We start from the raw sequence: 22,189 nt of genomic DNA, 5'->3' as shown, positions 1-22,189 counted from the left end.
GCAAAGAACAACATAAATAAACAAAACCATATTTATTTATTTTATGCCGACGTTTCGACCTGAGTTTCAGGTCTTCATCAGGGGTTGTGGCATGTAGAGGGGAATATGGTAACTCAGTTGAGTACCATCTTCCCCTCTACACGCCACAACCCCTGTTGAAGACCTGAAACTCAGGTCGAAACATCGGCATAAAATAAATAAATATGGTTTTGTTTATTTATGTTGTTATTTGCTGACCGCACCCCCTGACAAACTTCTTTAATGAAACAATTGTGAATAGTGAAACTATAGAAGTAGTTCTGTAACTTTTTTTCTTTTTACATTTTTACAAATTATTTTTCATATTGCAAATTATAGTTTGTATTTTCTTCAATTATTAGAAAATAATAATTTTGCATGATTTACTGAATAGATTTCTGTGTTTAAAAAAAAAAAAAATTATCTAGATATATATATTTCTGTCTTCACTGTATAGATCCAAGGCTTTAGCTGCAACAGGATTCAGAGGTGTATCTGTAGCCACAGATTGGTTATTTAATCATGCTGGAGATCCAAATGTTGATAAACAACACAATAGAGAATACTATATTTATGGTATTCCGACAGGAGAACTAGCTGCATGCCTAAATGAATTTTGGAATATGTCAAAACAAATATGTTCATGGAATGGGGGCCATGATCATTTTCCACATCTAACATTAGGGCCACCATTCAAAGTAAGCAATTTTTTGTAAGCCAATATATAATTTAATATTTTGGATTATCTTTCCTAGAAAGTAATTTGTTTTTATTTATTAAGATGAATAAAACTCCTTCCATTTAGAATATTATCACTATTCTATATTTGCTTGTACTATGTTTCGGGTTTCCCCATATTCATGTACCAATGTTCCTCATTTTGTTAGGTGCATCTATTTCTTTTTGAAATATCGTCAATTAATTTCATCAATTAAAATTTAAAACATAACATTTGTTTAAACAATTAAAAAAAAAGAAAAGTTATTCGATATGTTTTAGTCAAATTATTTTGTTGATTCCAGCAGTTTTCAAATGAAATATTGGTTAAATTTTTTTTTTATTGTTACAGCCTTGAGATCTCTCTTGTTATAACATTTTTACCTCTTACCACAGTTAGTCAGTGTCACAAAATTCATCGTTGCAGTGTTTGAATCTATTACTACTTTATTATTAATGATGCATTGGTGACACAAATTGTTAAACAAAGTAACCAGTGTGCTAAATAAATAAATGAGGCAAGAAATCTTATCTGATCAATAATTCGGAAAACATTGTAGTGGGGAAAAAAAATAAGGAAATTCTTAGCAATTATTGAAGTGGTGCTTCAGTTATTTTAATGGATCTCAACAAAATTATTGGGATCAGAAGATTATTGGTGGAATTTTTGAATACTGTAAATCTTTTGGGACTTTGGCTATATTATAGCAGTTAGTCCACAAGTACTTATGCCCCTCAAGGACTATTGGTGACAAAAAACAATGAAATATTCATTGAATTGAAAAAAATTGTAATTTAAACCCTGTAGCTTGGAACCACAGCGAACAAAAGAGGTATTACGAGAACAAAAATTTAACTCAGCTATGATATGATTTAAGAGTTACACAAATAGAATTATTGAAAAAGATACTATTAGTTATATAATAAACCAACTTATTGTACTTTTTTGTAATGCTTCCTAGAAAAACTGATTTTGTACAATCATTCCTCTAAGCTGCATTTTATTGTGTATAGAGGAAAAACTCAATATACTAATTTGAAATATATGGGTATCGGTGGCTATCTCCTCTCATGGATTCGATCTTTTACTGGGACAGAGATTTATTGAGGAACTATGCTAGTTCAGTGTCCAGTTATCAGCTAACCAATCAAGGAGTGCTGCAGGGCTCTGTGTTGAGTCCGTATTTATTCAACATAATGATAAATGACCTTGTTGAAAAGATAATGATGAACCATTCTGGGGTCCAAGTACTTCTTTTTTGTGGATGACCTGGGAATCTGGGGAACAAGTTCTTGTATAAATGATCTAGAAGAAACTCTAAATAAAAATATGAACACATAATACGACTGGGTTAAAGAAAATGGAATGACCTTTAAACCACAAAAAAAAAAATGTTTCAAGTGTTTAGCCTCAACACTAAAAAACATGTGGTTCTTCTATAATTTAAAGGCAAAGGACTAACCAGGACTGATAATGCATGCTATCTATGGATTACACTGGACTCTAAAAGCTGACCTGACTAAAACAAAGTTATAAGAAGCTGTTAAAAAGGCTAATAGGGACTAAATGGGGGGGGGAAGGCAGCACCCCAGGGCATACTTAGTACAGCCTACAAATCATACATACAGCTTAATCTAGAATGTGGAGCTGAACTTTTAATAACCTCCTATCTTGGGATGGAAGTCACGATTGACAGAGATGACAACTCTGTAATCTTCAGCGATTCCTAAGCCTCAAGACAGAAATCATCAACAGCTGTTATTGCAGAGGCATCCATTGGAGAAAAGTGTCAACACATGGCTGCTGTTATTAAGAAAAGAAGAACAAGCTCTGCAGTGAATACCAGGCCATGTTGATATACATGGCAATGAACAAGCTGACAAGTCAGCTAAGCTCGGTTGTGTGGAGAACCAGACTGATCGAACACTTTCTTCAAACAGACATTGCAGATCCATGAGCATACCCTCTTTGTAACGTGAGTGATATATTTGGGTCTCCTTCCAACATATATTGACCTTATACATGGGTGTAAACCTAAACTTATACTGGGCTGCGAGAGGGAAAATGGCTTACTAGTCTGTTTCCTGTGGCGTAGGAAAAAAAAAAGAAAAAGAAAAACCATAGTATTGTATTTAATTGCCATCTTTTGTCTTGTATATTTATGAAAACTGCGTGAATGCCACATTATCACCTGAAACTAGGTTATTGTTGATTAATTACTACTTTTTAGTTTTATTATTACTGTTTTTATATTAATAATTATTATTGTTCATTATATGCGTTCAAAAGATCATACTCTTGTCCTACATAACTCTAAACCTCGATAAATCAGTGCTTCATTAATCTAAACATTTTCTTTTCTTTTTTTTTATGATACATTGTAACCATTTATCATCAAATGAATTTAAATATAAATTCAATTTTAATTATAAAAATACTGAACATTTTTTTTATTATTAATGCTAGAATATTATTGAATGTAACAGTAACTTATTAAAAAAGTAAGCCTGAAGACAGAGATGTTATCTACTTTTTAATGAAATAAGGTGGTTAAAATTTACTTATCCGTTTCTTCATCAGCGAAAAACAGCAGAAAAACAATGATAAGGATTAGAACAAGATTAGGATAATTAAATAGATTTGATAATTTAGTATGTACTCCACTGCTCCAGTCTAAGTTTCCACATAAGTCTTCGATAAAGCCAAGATATTACTTTCTGCTGGATTTAGGCTATGGAAAGACATTAAGCAGGACTTGCAGAATTGAAGTAGTGCAACAGAGGTTTAAAAAAAAAGTCATTTGTGTGCATTTTGATTCATCAACCTTAATCATCCATGTGTTGTACTATCTATCAAAGCTGGAGAGTTGTCTGTAGAAATTTATACATGCTATTACAAAATCGAGCTTTGATAATAGAATAACAGTATCATTGGCAGATATTGTGGAAGTGTATCAGAAATGATAAGAATTTCTGCATTGTGCAAAGTGTGGGCCCGAAATCAGGAAACTGATGTTAGGAACTCTAGCCTCAGTCAGATGACAATCAGAATACTCTAAGCCTCAACAAACTCACAGAGTGGTTCTGGAAGTAGGGGAATAAATAGGAATAAGGTCCTGATTTTGAGAACCAATCTGGTGTTATTTTAAAATGTTAGTAATAAGATTAAGTTGCCTCGATTCGCTAGTTGCTCAGATTATTGATTAAAGTCAGAGTAGTGTTACATTTTCAACAATTATGAGTTAAGTTCTAAACTAATCTGACAATCTAGAAGAGTTAAAATGTTGAAAGAAAAAGTTAACTAATTCACAACCATAATAGTTCGCCGAATTTTGAGGCTGTTTTTAATATTTTATCTACCTTGAACACTGTATTTATTTGCTTTCATGATGTAGTAAGTTATTTTAGATGTTTAAAATAAATAAAAGATAAAATTTATACAATTTTACTTCACAATTACCTTAAATAAAATCTCAGTGTGAATATTCCATTGGTTTTCAGCAAAAAGTTGGTACCTCAAAATTTATCAATGATTGTATTAAAACCCTCTATTTCTCAAAAAGAAAATTAATGGACTTATACAACTCTGACTTCAAACACTTAATGTTTCTATGGAGTATCAAAGGGGTGCCTGTTATTCTCTTCTAAAAAGAACATTTTTAAAAGGTGTATAGGGGTCTCATTGTTTAAAGATAGTATATTATAAGAGCACACCAAATTTATTGAATTTTCAATTCCTCATAAGATGGACATAATTCTATTCAATCATTATAATAAAATATGTTCATTGAAAAATTCATAAAGAATATTAAATGGTTTCTTGATATTTTTGGATTTAAGTGTTTTGGAGAGAGTGGGTAGTATTTTATTTGCACTTGTTATACACTGGTTTTCTCATGGAGTGTGATAGAAATATAATTATTTAAATGATTTTTATTTTGTTGTTTTATTGTTTAAATAATTGGTAATTTTGTGTTATTAATGTGGATTCATTTTACATTTTGTGAGTTTTTAATGTGTATTTACTATGTTGAATATGCTTGTTTAGATTTTACTTTTGTGACTCATATTCAGCATTAATCAACAAATTTTTGTTTTAATTACTACAGATTCCTGATTCAAAAGCTGAGGAAGTCATTGTTAAACTAAAGGAATTATTGAATGTATCTGACTTGAGTTTTTTGAACCATATTAAATTGGAGAAATATATTTCTCTCAATTATATAGGACTCTTTTTATCCAATGAAAGTAGTAGGTTTTTAAAAAACCTTGCCAATAATTTAATTAATATTCTTGGTGATGAAGGTAATACTTTTTGATATTTTCATTTTGGTTCATATACAAATTACTTTTAACATCCTATGATCTCTTACTTAGTGCCTAAATTATAATATATTAAAACACATAGTTTTATTTGTATAGTGTGGTAATTATAAATTATAAATCTAGATTTAAGCTTCAGGTATAAAATTTTACCTAAGAGTTCATGGTTACCATACTAGGTTCTTTTACTTCAAGACCATTAATATACCTGTGTAGCTGCAAATAAAATGAAGAAATTCATTATGAAAGAATGAAAACATTAGAACTTCGTTACAAAATGATCAGTGAGATATTTGTCCACCTAGTTTTATCCTACTACTTGTACTTGCAGAATGATCTGTAATAGGTTCTGTTCTCTTCTTTTTCTTGTTATGTCATTCCTGTCCTAAATAATTCAACCCCTCTATGTGGAACCTTGGTTTTATCATAGGTCAGACCCTCTCATGGAAAAATCATAATTCTCTTATTACCTGATGCTCCATCTCCACCCGTTGTTTCCTCTATCAAATCTCAAGATCCCCTATCCTGATTATCCTGCCCACTATTGGTTTCAGGCCTTTTTTCCCCACTTTTTTAATTCCTATAGTGTGTACAAATTAATGAGAATTATGAACTGCTGTCTGAGGTTTGTTTTAGGAACTTTGTTGTAACCATGCCCCTTATCAGTACACCCTGGTTACTCACATTTTTTTGTTGACAATAAATTACAGTCTTTATTGAATCAGGGTTTGTTCTTTTTCTTGAGACACAAAGTACTGACCTCTTTAATATTATCTCTGATTCCTAACTATACTTCTCAATATTTTCGAGACATTCTGAGCTTCTAAGTCTTCAAATCTATTTTTGATTTTTAATTGGTTTCAAATTGAAGTGATTTTTGATTCCTCTAAATTGAAATTTTTGACAAGGAAACCATTTTCATTTCTCTTATTTATATTAAGTTTTTGTCAAATTACAGGTTCAGGTTCATGATCTAGCCCACATTCACACAGGAGTAAATATTATTGAAAATTCTATAAATTAAATAACATAAGGCGATGTAATACATAAAAAACTAATTAATAATATTGAGACAATAGCGAATGTCAACATAAAAAATGATAGGTACTAAAAGTGATAGCAATTTGTGTAAAGAATCAATTAATAGAATTTATGATGTTAAGGAAATTTAAATGAAAATAGTTGTTCTTTTGCCACTATTGCCTCAATATTATGAATTAATTTGTCATTTATTATATCTCCTTAGTTAATTAAATTAATAAAAATTTTCAATTATATTTACTTCTGCGTATCAATTCATTACTTGTCATTATGTTAATTCATTATTTTTTTTTATCTTTATCCACCTTATTTTATTTAAGTTGTTGATAGTTTGTATATCTCTACTATTATATTTTTTATATTACTCTTTCTCTCTTACTTTGACTCGACTTTCTTTGTATATTTTTATTTTTAGCCCTGATAAAGATCTATACAGTGGGTCAAAACATTGGCAAACAAATAGTTAAACTAAATGTTTTGTTATTAGTTATCACAAAGGCTAAAGTTTATTAATGAATAGTTATTAAGAATGGTTTATGTTTGACCTAAAATAATTATATTAATTAGGACTTATTGGAAAGAGAGGCCTTTAAACAATTTGTTTTTTCCAATCTTTAATATATTATTTGTCACCTACAAAAATTGCATCCCGGTTTGACTATATATGACATTATGCTATCACCAATTCTTATGGCACTATGTGGACTATATTTTGTAGTTAACATTAATTCCACAGGGCTTATGGTTTATTAATACCCATTTCCTCTCCGTTTCCTTATTTTTTTTCCTTGACATTTCTTTTATAAAGCTCTTTAAAAAAAAAACTTTTTTGTTACCTTATTTTTGGATTAACAATAACCAGGAAATGTACTTACTAGTAATCATCTTGACAACCTGGTATCTTAACGAAGATTGTTAAATTTATTAGATTTCAAAACATGTGTTAGCTTGAATCAATAGTCAGAAACCCTAGCATTGAATCTTTTTTTCAAGAAATAAATGTGATTTATTGATGTGACCAATTGGTTTTCTTACCAAAAATTTCAATTTGGAGAAATCAAAAATCCTTTCAATTCAAAATCAATTCACACTTAAAATCAAAAATAGATTTGAAGCCTTAGAATCTTTACATCAGGGTTGTAAAAATATTTAGTAGTTATAGGTAGAAATCAGAGATAACATTAAAGAGGTCGGTACTTTTTGTCGCAAGAAAAAGAAGAGTAAACAGGAAAAACCCTGTTTCAATAAAGACTGTCTTAAAATGTGCGAACCAAGCAAAGAAACCCACTCAGTTAAAAACTCTCAATAATCCTACCAAAAACTATGATACGCTCCGAAAATAATGTAAGAGAATTATACAAAGGTATATCCGATCACGTAAATTTTAGGACTCCATAGTGACGGAAATGAGAGATAAAAATAATAATATTTTAGGTATTCTGGTAGATATATTTAATGCATTTAAGAAACTTTAACAATATTTTGAATATGGGAAATAATTGTCAATCTCCTACTGAATACCAAAGTGCTAAACTGTGGATATAAATGAGTAGGGAGGAAGTAAAAATAGCCATTGAAAAATTAAAACCTTATAAAGCAGTGGAAACTGAAATATTCCTAGTGAACTAATCAGTGCAAGTGGTGAAAATGGAGTTTTTAAAATAAACCTTTTAGTTAAAAAGATATGGGAAATTGAGGAAATGCTTGAGCAATGGAGGGAGTTTCTATTTATTCCAATTTACAAATAGGGGCCAAGGATGGATTCTAATAACTATCCTGGAATCTCATGCCTTACTGTATGTTATAAAATATTTATGTTAATCTCAACTAGTTGATTCATGGGATAGGTTGAAGAAATTACTGATTATTACCAATGTGGTTTTAGGTAAAAAATATTGATCAAATTTTTTGATTACCTCAAATATTACAGAAAAAGTTTGAATACAATGGGGTAGTTTATCAGATTTCAAAAAGGCTTATGATTCTATTGACTGTCTGAAGCTGTATAATATTTTGATTGAACAGGGAATACCAAAGGAGTTAGTAAATCTTATACAGATGTGCTTGACCGAAACGTTTAACAAAGTACGGATCGGTAATCATTATTTTGAAAAGTTAGGTTCCGTCAGGTTTAAAACAAGATGATTCTTTATCACTTATCTTATTTAATCTAGCACTAGAATGGGTTATTAAAACTGTGATACATACCAAAAAGGGTTTAACTTAAGTTGGTAAAATGCTGGTGCTTGGGTATGCTGATGATTTGGTATTATTGAATGAGAACAAGGAAACTATAAAACTGAATATAACTAAACTAAAAACTACTTTGATAAAGTCTTTTAAGGAGCTATGTCGGTGATATAGATATAAGAGGAAGTACATTTGAACCGGTAGATAAGTTGAAGTATTTAGGTTTTACGGTAAGTAGAAAAAACAAAATTAATGAGGAAATAAAAGCAAGGTTAAAGGTAGGAAATTCTTGTTATTTTTCAATTTCAACATTGCTTAGCTCCTCGTGCCTTTCGTCCAAGTTAAAATTTACAAAACTTATTGGCCAAACGTGGCCTCTTACACTAAGGGGAAAACAAGGTGTTACGTTTAATATTCAAACCAAAAAATGATAAGTTAACAGGAGAATTTAGAAAGCTACATAGATAGGAAGAATTATTTTAAAACTGATTTAGTATATTTGAGTTTTGGAGGGGCATCCGTGGGCAGATGTATATAGAGAACTATTGGTTTTATCAACATCAAACCTTAGAGTTCTATTTTGGTTTTTGTTAAAACTATTTTTTGTTTCTTCTTGACCGCACCGCTGACCATTTCCTTCATATTCACTTCCAGTCAATTATATATATAATGAAACATTTAATTTTGAAGATCAAGGGTGAGTTGAAATAGGAGGTATGAATAAGTTACTTATTCTATGATTTTATTATTTGGAATATTTTAATATCTGTTATCATATTTTAGTTACTATATGTTATGTAGGTATTGAAATTGAGAAGCCAGATAAACCGATGCACTTGACATTGGCATATAAATTTAATGCTGAAGATTTTGAAAAATTGAAAGGACTCGTGGATAAGATAAACATTGACTTATCTTGTCATTGGAAAATTGAAATGTTTTCCCGTGATTCATTGTTTTCTTCCTGCAAGGTAAGTATAACTAATCAGTTCAAGAATTGTACAATAAATTCAAATGAATTGATTTAAATATTTAATTTATGTTATTCTGTGAAGTATATTGTATTCCATGGAGTTCTTTCTTCTACATGCATTACAATAAATTTAATTGATATTATTGATTGGTTTATTGATCAGAATTATGATATAGGTTTATAAAGTCATGTATCCTCACAAACCTACATCCCCCTATCAGTTAGAATTACAAGAAGGGGATTATATTTATATTGATAATGAGAAGTCGATTGATTCCTCCTCCGAAATTTGGATTGAGGGAACATCATGGCTCTCAGGTTCAACTGGACAGATTCCATCCAAGATCCTTAGGAGAGCAGCAACAACAGCAGTTTGGACGTGTTATAAGTAAAAATAATTTTGTTTTGTTTATTGCTTCATATCTATATTTATTAATTTTTAGCTAAAATGAAAATTTTTACTGCAAACATTTTATGAAGATAAAAAAATATTTTGGGTTTGATATCAGAAAAATCAATGATAAATGGTTAATACATTGAATGATACTATGCAATAATCTAAACAATTAGTTACTCCTTAATTGGCAGTTAAGGTGTAAAAAAAAATTAGTATTATGAAATTTTCTCCCTTTAATGAGAATAGTTTTGTTTCACAGCTGAACTTGATATATACTAATTAATAAGCGAAGGTACGAAGCACTCATGAATCATGAGACATCAATAATAAGTCAGTCTCAATGTGAGACACTTTCTGAAATACTAATTAAAAATTACCTAGACTTAACTTGATACCCAAAAAAGTTCCCTGGTGAAATATTAATGGAAAAAATGCTTATTCAAAAAGAGGAACATATCCCAAAATAAATATAGACATTGTTATTTTTATTATAATTTTTAATTAGTTTACCCTTGTTACACCGTAACTTAAGCTGTGATACGTCCCAAGTCCGAAAAATGATCAATGATTTTTATACTTAAAAAAAAAAATTTCATCCTATAGACATTTCTTGTCAGCAAACTGTTGTATCTTGACAAACTGTCATTTTGTAGGATACCTGTATCATTTTTCTGACTTAATAATTCTTACAATGATGTATTGATTTTTTATAAAGTCTTGTTTGGACTTACTTGCTTATAGTTTACATTTAACACTTTGACTGCGGATGCTCATCTGAAAAACCACAATTTTTTTTTTGTTAATATTTTCTTTTCTTTTAATTTAGGTAAACATTATATAATGTATAAAATGTAATATTTAGCCAAATGAAGTTTGAATACATGTTTTTCTAACTATGACGACTATTTTCATTACTCCCATTTACCACTGAATTACTGAATAAGAACTCAAGAAAGTTATTGTATACCTCATTTTTATAAAATATTTATACAACGTGAAATAATCCTAACCAATGTAAAAAAAAAATTAAAAACAAAACTTTTGAAAATGTTAAAAATGTTATTGAAAGTGTGTAAAATATAAGAATTCATAAGTAAATAAATGTATATTCTTCAACAAATGAATTTGAATAAATTCGATAATATAAAAAAAATTTGAAGGAGTGCAAAAATTCTTAAAGGTGGCAGAACGATTGTAGCTGGTGGAAGCTAGGACAGTACTAAACATTTCAGGGCAATCCAAGGTGATAAAGCTCTTCCCGCCACTCAAAATGCAAGTTAGGAAAGTTACCTCCCTTGATGACAATGCGTCATCAACCACGGTCAAAGTGCTAAACGACCGTATGTATGTTAAATATATTTTCATTGGATTATTTTTTTGTTTTTTTAGCCTGTCAGACAAAAAAGTAAATCATTCCTCAATTTCATCTTCATCCTCTAGAGTCACATTAGCTAGTCACATTGATGAAAAAAAAGAATTGTATGGTTCTCAGGAATCAGGACTCGTGGATAGTAAAGTAATTTAAACCTTTTAGTTAATTTTTGTTTTACTAAAGATCTTTTTTCAATTAATGCATAATTATGATTGAATTTATATTCATTGATTGGTTAATTGTAATGTATTTTATGTTATGTACTTAATTAATACTTTTAATTTTAGAGTTGCATTCAAGCTGGTGCCATATCAATTGAACGAGAAATTTTTGTTATGCGACATGGCGAAAGGGTAGATTTCACCTTTGGAAATTGGATTCCTTTTTGTTTTGATGGAAATGGTAAGCTAACTGAATTGTAATTTATTGTTCAGTGTCGACACTATTTTAAAGTAAGTATAGTTACATAGACTCATTAAGTACTTATTAAATTTGCCTAACTATTTCTCTAGGTTATCAAATTTTCTTTAATAAAGATCCATTCTGAATGGATTATATTAAAAAAATTTCTAATAATATTAACAGACTGAAAAGACCCAACACCACCTGTAATCTTTGCCTACAATACTCTCGTATAGGTCCTGTCTGTCACTCAGATATTTACCCATCTGTTCAGTACTAATAACTTTTCTAGTAATTCTTTCCTTTTTTCATTCCAAAAATGTAATACACTTATTACAGCTGTTCTGATGCTATCACTTGAGTTACATTCAAAGAGTGCAGGTTAGGGGATCCCATGTTGTGTAGCTCTCTCAATTCTAGTAAGCAGTATCCTTATCCTAGGCTACTAAATAATTTGAATCATAAGTGAATAAATTATTTACTACTTGTAGTTGCCTTTTATTATCTCTCAGAGCTCAACCTGTTCTACTATTTCCTCTATCTTCATAAATGATTCACCTTATTTTATCCTTCATTCCAATTACCACATAAATACTAATGACTACAAAATATACTCATATTTAATACATCAGAACTCTATACCACTTTCGACAAGCTGTAAGAAATTTAAAAGAATTAGCCCTATGACTACTAATCATCTGCTTATCACAAACCCAAAAATAAATCAAATACTGCTGGAATTGTATGTAAGGTCCTCCTGAAAAATTTCCTTTCAATTTTAGACTTTTCCCTAACAAATTGCTGATTCAAATCTGTCCTTCTGTCAAAAACATTGGTGTTATGTTGATTTAAATATGTTCCTGGAAAGATCATATTTCTCAAAAATCCTGTCATTTGATTTACTTTAAAAAAAGTTCAATAACTATTCCCAACTGGGAGGACTGTTCTAGATCAATTTCATACCATAATAACTGGTCATTTTCCTCCATACAATGCTCCTCTATATCAGCTATTTCTGTCCTTGCATCCACTTGTCCTCTGCACCTTCAGACAAAAATAATTAACCTTCAAATGATTCTGTGAAACTCTTTTGTTGCAGACTCTTCTTTACCTCAAAACCAAATTATGTCTGGATAATCTGAGAAGTTAAATATTGAAAATCAGGCTTATTAAAAACCTATCAAAAGTTGTAGCTTCTAATTGGAGTATTTCTAGCTACTGGGAGAGACTTTCTTCACTTTCTTGATGTTCAATAATTGTTCCTTTCTCAGTAATATAAAATAAAGACCATGATACTGGTCTTGATTGCTAATTCCAATGCTGTTGGACTTCTGCGGGTTAAATGGGAAAGTATTAATCTGTGGAAATCAAAATTTTGACTTAGGCTGAGCCAACACTATCTTAAATGATAGATAAAAATGCTTAACCCAATGTATTTGTGCAGATTTAACCATGCTGCCCAAATACATTGGGTTGCTACAATACACAGCATACCAATCAATCCATGATCGGATATATATACAATACATATGTTGACATGATATAACAACAATTTAATTTTTGTTACACACTAAATACAAATATAATTTTTTTTTATTTAACAATTTCATTCCATTGGACATTTTTATTTCAGATTAATGATTGTTCGAGAGTGGTTTCTTTTATTATTAACAAACAAATTTGATCCAAGTATACTCTCAACATCTTTTTTAAGAAACTCTCCGTTTTGGCCCTCAGGCCATTTTCAAAGAGACAACCTTAAATATTTTTTAATCTCTTTAAAGAGATAACCTTAAATTGATGTCATATTCTTTAGAAAAATTTCTGCAAGCTAATTGCCCATGTCATATAAAACTTTTTATATTTTAAACCTAAAACTTTTTCTCATAAATAATTGTCTCTTTCTACTTACTAACATCATTTATTATACACCATAAATGATGTTAGTAAGTAGAAAAAGAAACAACTGTTTATGTAAAAAAGGTTTAGGTTTCAAATATAAAAATGGCATGGGCAATTAGCCTGCAGAAAATTTTTTAAAGAATATGACATCAATATTTAAGGTTGTCTTCTTGAAAATGGCCTGAGGTCCGAAACAGAGAGTTTCTTAAAAAAGATGTTGAGAGTGTATTTGGTTCAAATTTGTGTGTGTTAATAATTTTATTTCATTTAATTGCTAATTTTATTCTCCTTATTTCACTCTTTCAGACCTCCCCTCTCTGTGATCTGCAACCCACGTATATATCATTATACAGCAATGTAAAATCAAACTAAACTCTCTCTCCCCCCTCCCTCTCTCTCTCCCTCTCCCTCTCTCTCTTTTTTTTTTATCCTTCTTTCCCCCCGCTGTACCTTAGGGCAACCCTATACCAGCGGTTCGTTCCAAACTTCCTAACACTTCAATATTTTATCAAGAAAAGACTCGGTCACCAAGCTTCCTGCAAAGTTCCCAAGTGTTCAGGCTTGCACTCACGTTGGTCCAAATATCTCTGAACCAAAGTGAGGCATTACTTAATCTTTATAACAATGGGGCACTAATTTTATCAACAAAGCTAATGGGTTGCCTGCAACTGGAGAGCTGTTCCCACTAAACAGGGCTCCAGTAACTTCCTACCTACATTCAAGTGGGTCTGCTATGTATACATAGAATTGTTACATACATATGATTGTTACATTTGTAAACATATAGTTAATTATATTAATCGTTTGGTAATCAGGCTTTTATTTGGAACACCTTTGCAAACTTTTTGAATGCCCCAAACATATCTGGAGTTGCCACGAGTTCTTCTAGAGACTTAGGCGGCCAATCAAGCAAGGAGAACTCACCTGCTAAAGCGAGTCTGGCACAAGTGTACATAGGGCAGTCAAAAATAATATGCTTTACATCTTCTACGGCTCCGCAGTTACAGTTAGGATCATCCTTTTTTTTGAAGAAGTGTAACTTTGAATTTATGTTGCCATGCCCTGTAAGAAGCTACACCGTCCAGTGGTCTGTCTCAACCCATTCATTTTTTACCCTTTTTCTGACATCTGGGAGGAACTCATGAGTCAATCTTCCAGTTGGACAGTTATCCCATCTCCACTGCCATTCTGATAAGACAATGTCGTCGATTCTACTAGAAACTTCCGTTAGAGCTGACGAAACAACTTGACCCAACACGGGCCGGCAAGCCTTTCTTAATATCGTACTTGGCGATGGCAATCTGGATTCAAAGGTCTATTGGGAGTTGACCCGTAATTACTTGCAAGGGTGAAGTTGGCCCAGTCCTATAAGCTCCAGTCACAAGTAATAGAGCTCTCCTTTGTGCCTGTTCCAATAATTTAAGATGTGCATACGTGAGATTTTGTCCCCAGGCAGCTACAGCTTAGAGGGCGATTGGCAAGAAGGAAGCTTTATATAATATTTCTCTGCACCTATATTTCAGGCCCCAGGTCGTTCCTGCTATATTATTGAGGCAGCTGTAGCGAAAAACAGTTTTACTTTTAACTTCCTCTAAATGGTTGGTAAAGTTACACCTTTCGCCTAAAAGAATGCCTAGGAACCTAACTTCTGGTGATGGTTTTATCATTTTATTCCCCAATACAACCCTGGGAAGGAAGCCTCTCATTTTTCCTTTTAAGAACAAGAGTCGAGTCTTTTCGTAGTTTATGGAGAGCTTCTTTTCACTGCACCATTGCTCAACAATAAGAGTAACCTCTGCTGCTTTTGTTTCCAGATTAACTCGTGACCTTGCCTCAATCCCCATGTGTATCGTGCTGCCCGTAAATTTGCCAGTAGTGGATTCATATCGATATTCCATAATGGGAGACCTAAAACGGATCCTAGCGCAACCCCGTTGGATCAGTCTCGTGATTCTCCTTGTTGGTAACTGGTAGAAGACTGAACGGCTCTCCAAGAAGGATTTAATAAGCTTGTATATATTTCTTGGACAGTGCAGCTTTTTAAGTTCCCCCATTATTCCAGGCCACCACATACTGTCAAAGGCTCCAGCAACATCATAAAAGAGGACAACAAAATATTTAGAAGTGGAGTGTTTTGCCGCCGTTAGGAGCTGATTGATAGCATCTGTGGTTGATAATCCCCTTCGTCCCCCAAACTGATCTGAAGAGAGATGGGCTATCACTTCCTTTAGGTGCAGTAGCATGAGGCTTTCCAGAACTTTTCCCATGACGTTTAAGAGGCATATTGGACGATATGATTTTGCATTCACTTCTGCTATCCCTGGCTTTAGAATCGCGACCATTTCTGCCTCCTTCCAAATTCGAGGGCAGACACCTTCTTTTAAGCATTTGTTATAGAAGGTAGTTAAAGGGCTAATTAGGGCCCTTCTGGCGTTCTTCAAAATTTCAGCACCTACCATGTCTGGTCCCGGCGCTTTTCCTAGGCTCAATTCTCAAGGGAGAGCTTCTTTGACCCCAACTCTCTTTTTTCCATAACTATACTCACACTTTTCTGCAGTTTTATAGCCAGACCAATTTCTGCGAGCAGCCTCTGGACACTATTTATGATTCTTTCCACAGAACCACTGTCGCTCGCCATGACTGCCTGATCGTCTGCGAACCCTGTGAGGACCACACTCTCTTGGACAAGTTGTATCCAAATTTGCTTGAAAAGTTCTGATCACTGAGCTCAGAGTATAAATGATCAATGGCTAAATTAAACAGCGATAGCAACAAGGACCCACCCTGAGGCTCTCCTCGCAAGACATTGATCTGGCTAGTTGTGTAGGTTCCTATATTAATTTTTACCTTATTGTTGTTTAGGAAAGCTGCGATCACATTTGTGAGGTCAGGTGACACCCCTCTTGCCTCCAGTGAGTTCACTATATGTCCATGACCAACTTTGTTAAAAGCGCCATCAACGTCAAGAAAACCTCTATGCAATCCTTCTTAAACATCTTGAGACTGGTTGAGATGGTAGTAGATCCCACAAATTCCATATTAACATACTTATCACTATTCATTTTCCAAACTTATCATTTTTTATTGATTAGGATATTTAATTGGTCTTTAAAGTATCATAAAATAATTTTATTAGAATAAAATTCAAAATTAGTGCATTTCACAGAAACCACAAAAAAAAACATTGCTTCAAATCCTTTTACCAGAAATATCATCTTACCTGAAACCATTATTTGTGAATTCATTTAGTATTCCTGGAGTTTTATTTACAAAAACTGTTTGAAAGAAATATTCAACCCATCCCCCCTGCATGGTAAACACAGCAGTCTTTAGCAGCACATTGTGCAGTTAATAAATTATTATCTGATTTACATGTTGTGGATCACATTTTTGATGTAACTGATTCAAATAGTGTGACTTGTGTTTTTATTCCAGATTGTATGAACTATTTTAAAAAATAGAAATTTTAAAATCTTGAAGATTATTTTTTATTATAATTGTAGGTCAGTACATCCGTAAAGACCTGAACATGCCGAAACATTTACCCAATAGGAGTGGTGGATATCAGGCATTTTCTCATGACACTCCTTTAACCAATGTTGGTGTTTTACAAGCATTTTTAACAGGTGAAGCAATGAAAGAAAATAGAACTAAGATTCATCATGTCTTTGTGTCACCTTCATTAAGGTGCATTGAAACTGCTCATAATGTCCTTTGTGGTAAATTAACATTATATAACCATATCATTTTTCTGGTACAGTTAATATGATAACATAGTATAACTATATAATTACATACTTTAAAATTGGTGATTGCTGTAAATATACTATATTCACCTATACTAGCGATACAGCTATAATCTCTTCATTCTACTTATCACTCAATGACCAAACTCAACCAATTGTTAATAAAATAGTTGAAAATTGAGAGAGTAATGGAGTATAAGTTTATTCCTTTTTTAGAGTATATTCTCTTTTAGAAGACTGATAACTGAAAAACTAATATTAGTAACCTTTTTCCTGACTCTCTTTAAGTTAATGAAACAGTATTTTCATAAGATAAACTCAGAAATTTTTACCTAGTCATAATATTGTTTTTAAAAGTCTCACTGGTGAAAGCTGAGTGTGTGTCACTAAAAGTGACCAACAACTAGCTTTCGGCTGTTTTGCCCACAGCTTCAGCTGTTGGTATTTACTATTATTGCTTTGATGTATTAAATATTGATTCATCCAACCTTTTTTATTATTTAATATCTTAGAAAAAATATACAGAAAAAAAATTATTGACATTTTCTGTTAAGTGGATCTTAAAAAGCTTAGTTGTTTAGAAATCATTTCAATTTTTCATAACAACAAAGGCAGGATAATCATTGGTCAATACAGAATATAAAACTAAAAGAATAGTTTGATAAAACTACTATCAATAATCTTTTTAAATGCTTTTAACAGGGTATAATGATGACGCCCAGCAGACACCCACCTAAACTGATTCTTAATCTAAACTGAATCACCTTTAGAGTTCATGTTCTATCATCACCTTATATTGAAAAAGCTATAAAAGTTTCTTCTTTTTGAGAAAGTCTATTCCATAAAAAAAGACATTTTAAACCATATAAATATTTGGTAACTTTTAATGACTGTTAGACCTCCGTCAATCCACGAACAGCAAAACAATTTTTATCATGCTAACATTTTTCCATGCTTTTTGAGCAATTTTATTATGAAAATTACGTTACTTCAAAGGAGTTTTATCACTAATTCCTTGTGGCAAAATATTTTCAATGTTTTAATTACAACCTGGTCTTAAGCTGCAGCTCTGAGGTTATGTTGAATGGCAAAAACACAACATTAACATGGCTGATAGAGATGATGGTATTGTTGTGAGATGTGCCATTATCAATAAATAATAACATTTTTATTTTCAAAACCAGCTTAAAACAAATACCATGTTAAAAAAAAAAGTGTAAACCGAATTTATAAAAAAAATTCCCTCTCCCATATGTTAAAAGTATTGTGAGTTTTGATGTTTGTTTGAAAATTCTAATTTTTTGACATTTGCATTTCCTGGAAGACACAAATAAATAGGAATTATCAAGGGAAACTTGATTGCATTGTTTTTATATGAATTAAAGAGGTTTTCCTGGGATCAAGAAATCCATATGAATTATTAGAGTACGAAATTTTGAGATTCTACTGTATTATAAAATTATATTGTAAAACATAATTAAAACTATTTTTACTATTTTATTTTCTAAATAAATAATTTTTTTTATAGGACTTGAAGTTCAAACTTCAGTTAAAATGAATATTGAGCCAGGTTTATTTGAATGGCTCTCATGGTACCCCAGTGGTGTGCCAGATTGGATGACTGATTCTGAACTTATAGCATCTGGTTTTAATATTGAGGCAAACTATGAACCTATCATAAAGAAAGATGAACTTGAAAATACTAAAGAGTCCATTGAAGACTTTTACACCAGGGGATACAGGGTTATTTCACAAATTCTTACAAAAATTGAAGAAACAGGTAATTTCTTGGGGAAAAAAAAGATTTATTGATAATAAGACTTATAAAAACATATGATCCAAAATTATTTGTTGTTTTCTTCCCTTAATATTATATTTACAAATATGTTTTATAAAAAAATTTTGGATAACAAAACAATTTTTGTTTATTATAAAAATAAAAAGATGGTTGGCTGTTGACCTGTTTTGAATATTTCCTTTTATTAGCTAATGGTTTCAGTCTCTTGATGTTTGTCTGGCTAAAGTAACGAAAAAGAAGTATAAACCAACGATTTGTTGTAAAACCATATCTAACTCTAAACATAAAATCTTACAATTATATTTTATGAACTTTTTTGGTGGTGTCAATAGAGAGATCAATTTTAGATGGGATTTGTGGTTATTCTAAAGTTTAGTGTTCATTATTGCAAAAATTTTCTATTCAGACTTCGGGATCCATTATTCTTCTTTAGATTGACTTCTTGTTCTTTGGTAGCTGCCAGAATTATATGTTTCTCTCCATTGTCATCACTTCTTACATGTTGACTCCAACAGTTTATTTGTCTGAATTGGGATCCACTTCCTATTTTGATTATGAAATGTTATTGGTAAGCTTAATGAGGGTCTGCATATTCTATCTCAAGTATTAAGTGCTGGTATGCTGTTTAACTGGAGAGCATTGAGAATTATTTATTTGTACTACATGTTAAGGCTTCGTTAAAACAAGTAAGAGGGGAATCAGTGACCATCTTCCATACATTCATGATCACTGCTTTTGGACTAACTAATTGATAGGAAGATGCTACAGAATTACTTGCAGCAAATCAAAAAACAACACTGCAAGTGAGGTATATGTTTAGTATCCTGATCTATGGAATATAATTTATACATTTTACTAAGCATTCTAGATTTTTTATGCTAAAAAAACTATAATTGTTCATTTTTTTTTTTCATGGAACGGCCTTTCAAGACCATGCGAATATCATTACCTTTTAAATATAAGAAGATGGTCAGGGTTGCAGTAAAAAAAAAGAACAGTTATAGTTAGAAACTGTTAGTTCTTTTTTTACCGCAACCCTGACCTTATATTTAAATTTTTACGGTCAACTATATATATCATTACTTTTTATTTCTCACTTTTTCTCTTCTTCTCTCCCAGTATCTTCTCATCATTTCTGCGTGCCTTTGCTTCCGACCACGTAGTACCCTTATGTTTTTCTTTAATTGCCGCAATAACACCTATTTTTTCCGTACTGTTCTCTATTCAGGCAGTCCTTGTCTGTTATTTTCAATTTCTTTTTTTCCTCTCATTTGCTTCACATAATGTCCTACGCTCTTATATTCACGGATTCTGTCAAAGAGTTTCTTGTTTAATCTGCTTTGATCCATTTTCATCATGTGCCCGTAGAATCTGTCTTCTGATTCTTATTTCGGTTTCCAGGTCATTTATCTCCCTGTAGATTTCCTGGTTGGGTTTTAACCTATTGTCTTCCGGTGTTTTCTTGGGCCCATAGATTCTCCTCAGGATCCTCTCTATTTTCAATAATTTTTTCAGGCTAGGGAGACAAGTTGTCTCCATTCCTTATATAATTACTGGTTTTATGACCATGTTGTAATGTCTTATTTTTGCGTTAGACGATAGATTCTTCTTATTGTAAATATTGCCTGTTGCGAAGCTTAGTCTTTCCAACTTCATGATTTTCTCCTTTATGCTCTCTCCAAACTGTTATTGCATACTATCTTTCCCTGAAATTTAAATTTATTTGTCACTTTTATCCATCCATATCACTCTTATCCTGTTTTTACCTCAAAGGATTTGCTGATTAGTCCCTGGAACTTCACTTTGGATTTTGTGTTCAATAGTATTAATTTTAACAGGTTTATTGTTTTTTGGTCTATTCCATATTCCCTTAGTATTCTCATTAAGGCTTCCATGTCTACCGAGTCATAGACTTTCCTGAAGTTGATGAAGGAGATGTAGAGGTTTTTGGGTTTCACCATATAATATATGGTATGATATTTATCAGTAATTCAAGGCTTAGAATTTGTTCCTGGCAAGATCTTCCCTTCCTGAAGTCTCCCTTGTATCCCTTGTGTGCCCACTAATAGCTCTGTGACTTTTCATCTAAAGTCTTCCCTTGTTATTTTCCACATCTCTACCAGGATGCCGTCTTCACCCGAGGCTTTGTTGTTTTTAAGCGCTGCTAAAATTTCGTCTATCTCCTCATCTGGGGGTCTGATTCCATGTTTTGTGGTGTTTTCCTTTGTTACTATGTTTTCTCCTGGTTCTTTACAATTGAGAATAGAATAGATATATTATAATTGTTCATATTATGATATATCCATAAAAAATGTGATTATTCATTAAGTTTGAGAACTCGTGTCTGAGTCAAGGCCTTCATAATTTTCTTTTGCCAGTCCCCTTCTCCATTTCTCTGTACTTGCCAGCTTCCCGATAGTTTGGGTCTTCAAACTTGTATTTTTCTTATATTTGTTAGTTATATTTTCTTCAATTTTTCATCCTTCTCATGTGTTTGGTCCTTCACAATCAGGCAAGTTACACATATTGGGATACATTAGGCTCTCAACATAAGTAATACAATATATACTTGCTCCAAAAGTGTAAGATAGTTAATATGAAGCTTTATTATATAAAATAAGGTATTACATATTTATTTTGTTTTATATCCTTACAAAATTCATTTTATTACTATTTCATGATTAGCTATTTTTATAATATTGGAGGAAGATAGTCCGAGTGGTGGTAAATAAAGGTATCAAAATCGTAAAAGAAAAATATTTACTGTTAACCTAACTATAAATAGTTATCAGGTTAACAATAAATAGTTTTCTTTTACTATTTTGATACCTTTATTGACCGCCATCCGGACTATCTTTTTCCAATCTACTTCATATGGTCAACTATCTTCTAATATTTTTATAATGTTTTTAATTTTATGTTATTCAGCAGTTAATGGTTTATTTACATTTTAGCTATTGAACTTTACTTCATATTTAGACTGAATATTTCTTTTTATGATTTAGGTGGAAATATTTTGCTAGTTGGTCATTCTTTGACACTTGATGTGTGTTCAAGACTTCTACTGGGAAAGCAACCCAGAAGTTCCAAGGAAATTTACAGGATTCTCCCACATATACATTACTGTAGCATGTTGGGCATGGCTCAATCTAAATCTAAAAATTGGTTGATTAAAGAATCTGGGTCCCTTTCCCTCAGTCATGGCAATAATTTGCAGTTTGATCCCGCTAAACTTGGGTTGTAATTGTCTGATATGTTGTTACTGTTGTGTCATATTTATATTGTATATATTTATTTATTTTTAATTATA

At 31.6% G+C, this 22,189-nt stretch overlaps 1 protein-coding gene across 2 annotated transcripts in view; it reads left to right on the top strand.

The window, feature by feature from the left end:
• The window catches only part of Epp (Ecdysteroid phosphate phosphatase), a gene marked incomplete at its 3' end in the record, with an annotated part of 26,803 nt that extends 4,614 nt beyond the window's left edge, over positions 1 to 22,189 (top strand). For both annotated transcript variants that reach the window (XM_014432985.2, XM_067051162.1), the window contains 9 exon segments: positions 476 to 716; positions 4,845 to 5,040; positions 9,091 to 9,260; positions 9,439 to 9,650; positions 11,049 to 11,175; positions 11,319 to 11,433; positions 16,839 to 17,054; positions 18,610 to 18,861; positions 21,885 to 22,189. In XM_014432985.2, the coding sequence (XP_014288471.1) occupies positions 476 to 716; positions 4,845 to 5,040; positions 9,091 to 9,260; positions 9,439 to 9,650; positions 11,049 to 11,175; positions 11,319 to 11,433; positions 16,839 to 17,054; positions 18,610 to 18,861; positions 21,885 to 22,123 (1,768 nt within the window).

This window comes from Halyomorpha halys, unplaced genomic scaffold (genome assembly GCF_000696795.3).
Source record: "Halyomorpha halys isolate HHAL.00 unplaced genomic scaffold, Hhal_1.1 Scaffold1142.1, whole genome shotgun sequence".
In the NCBI taxonomy this organism is placed as follows: Eukaryota; Metazoa; Arthropoda; class Insecta; order Hemiptera; family Pentatomidae; genus Halyomorpha; species Halyomorpha halys.
The sequence above is the reverse complement of the archived record's forward strand: the minus strand, read 5'-3'. Positions and strand labels throughout refer to the sequence as shown.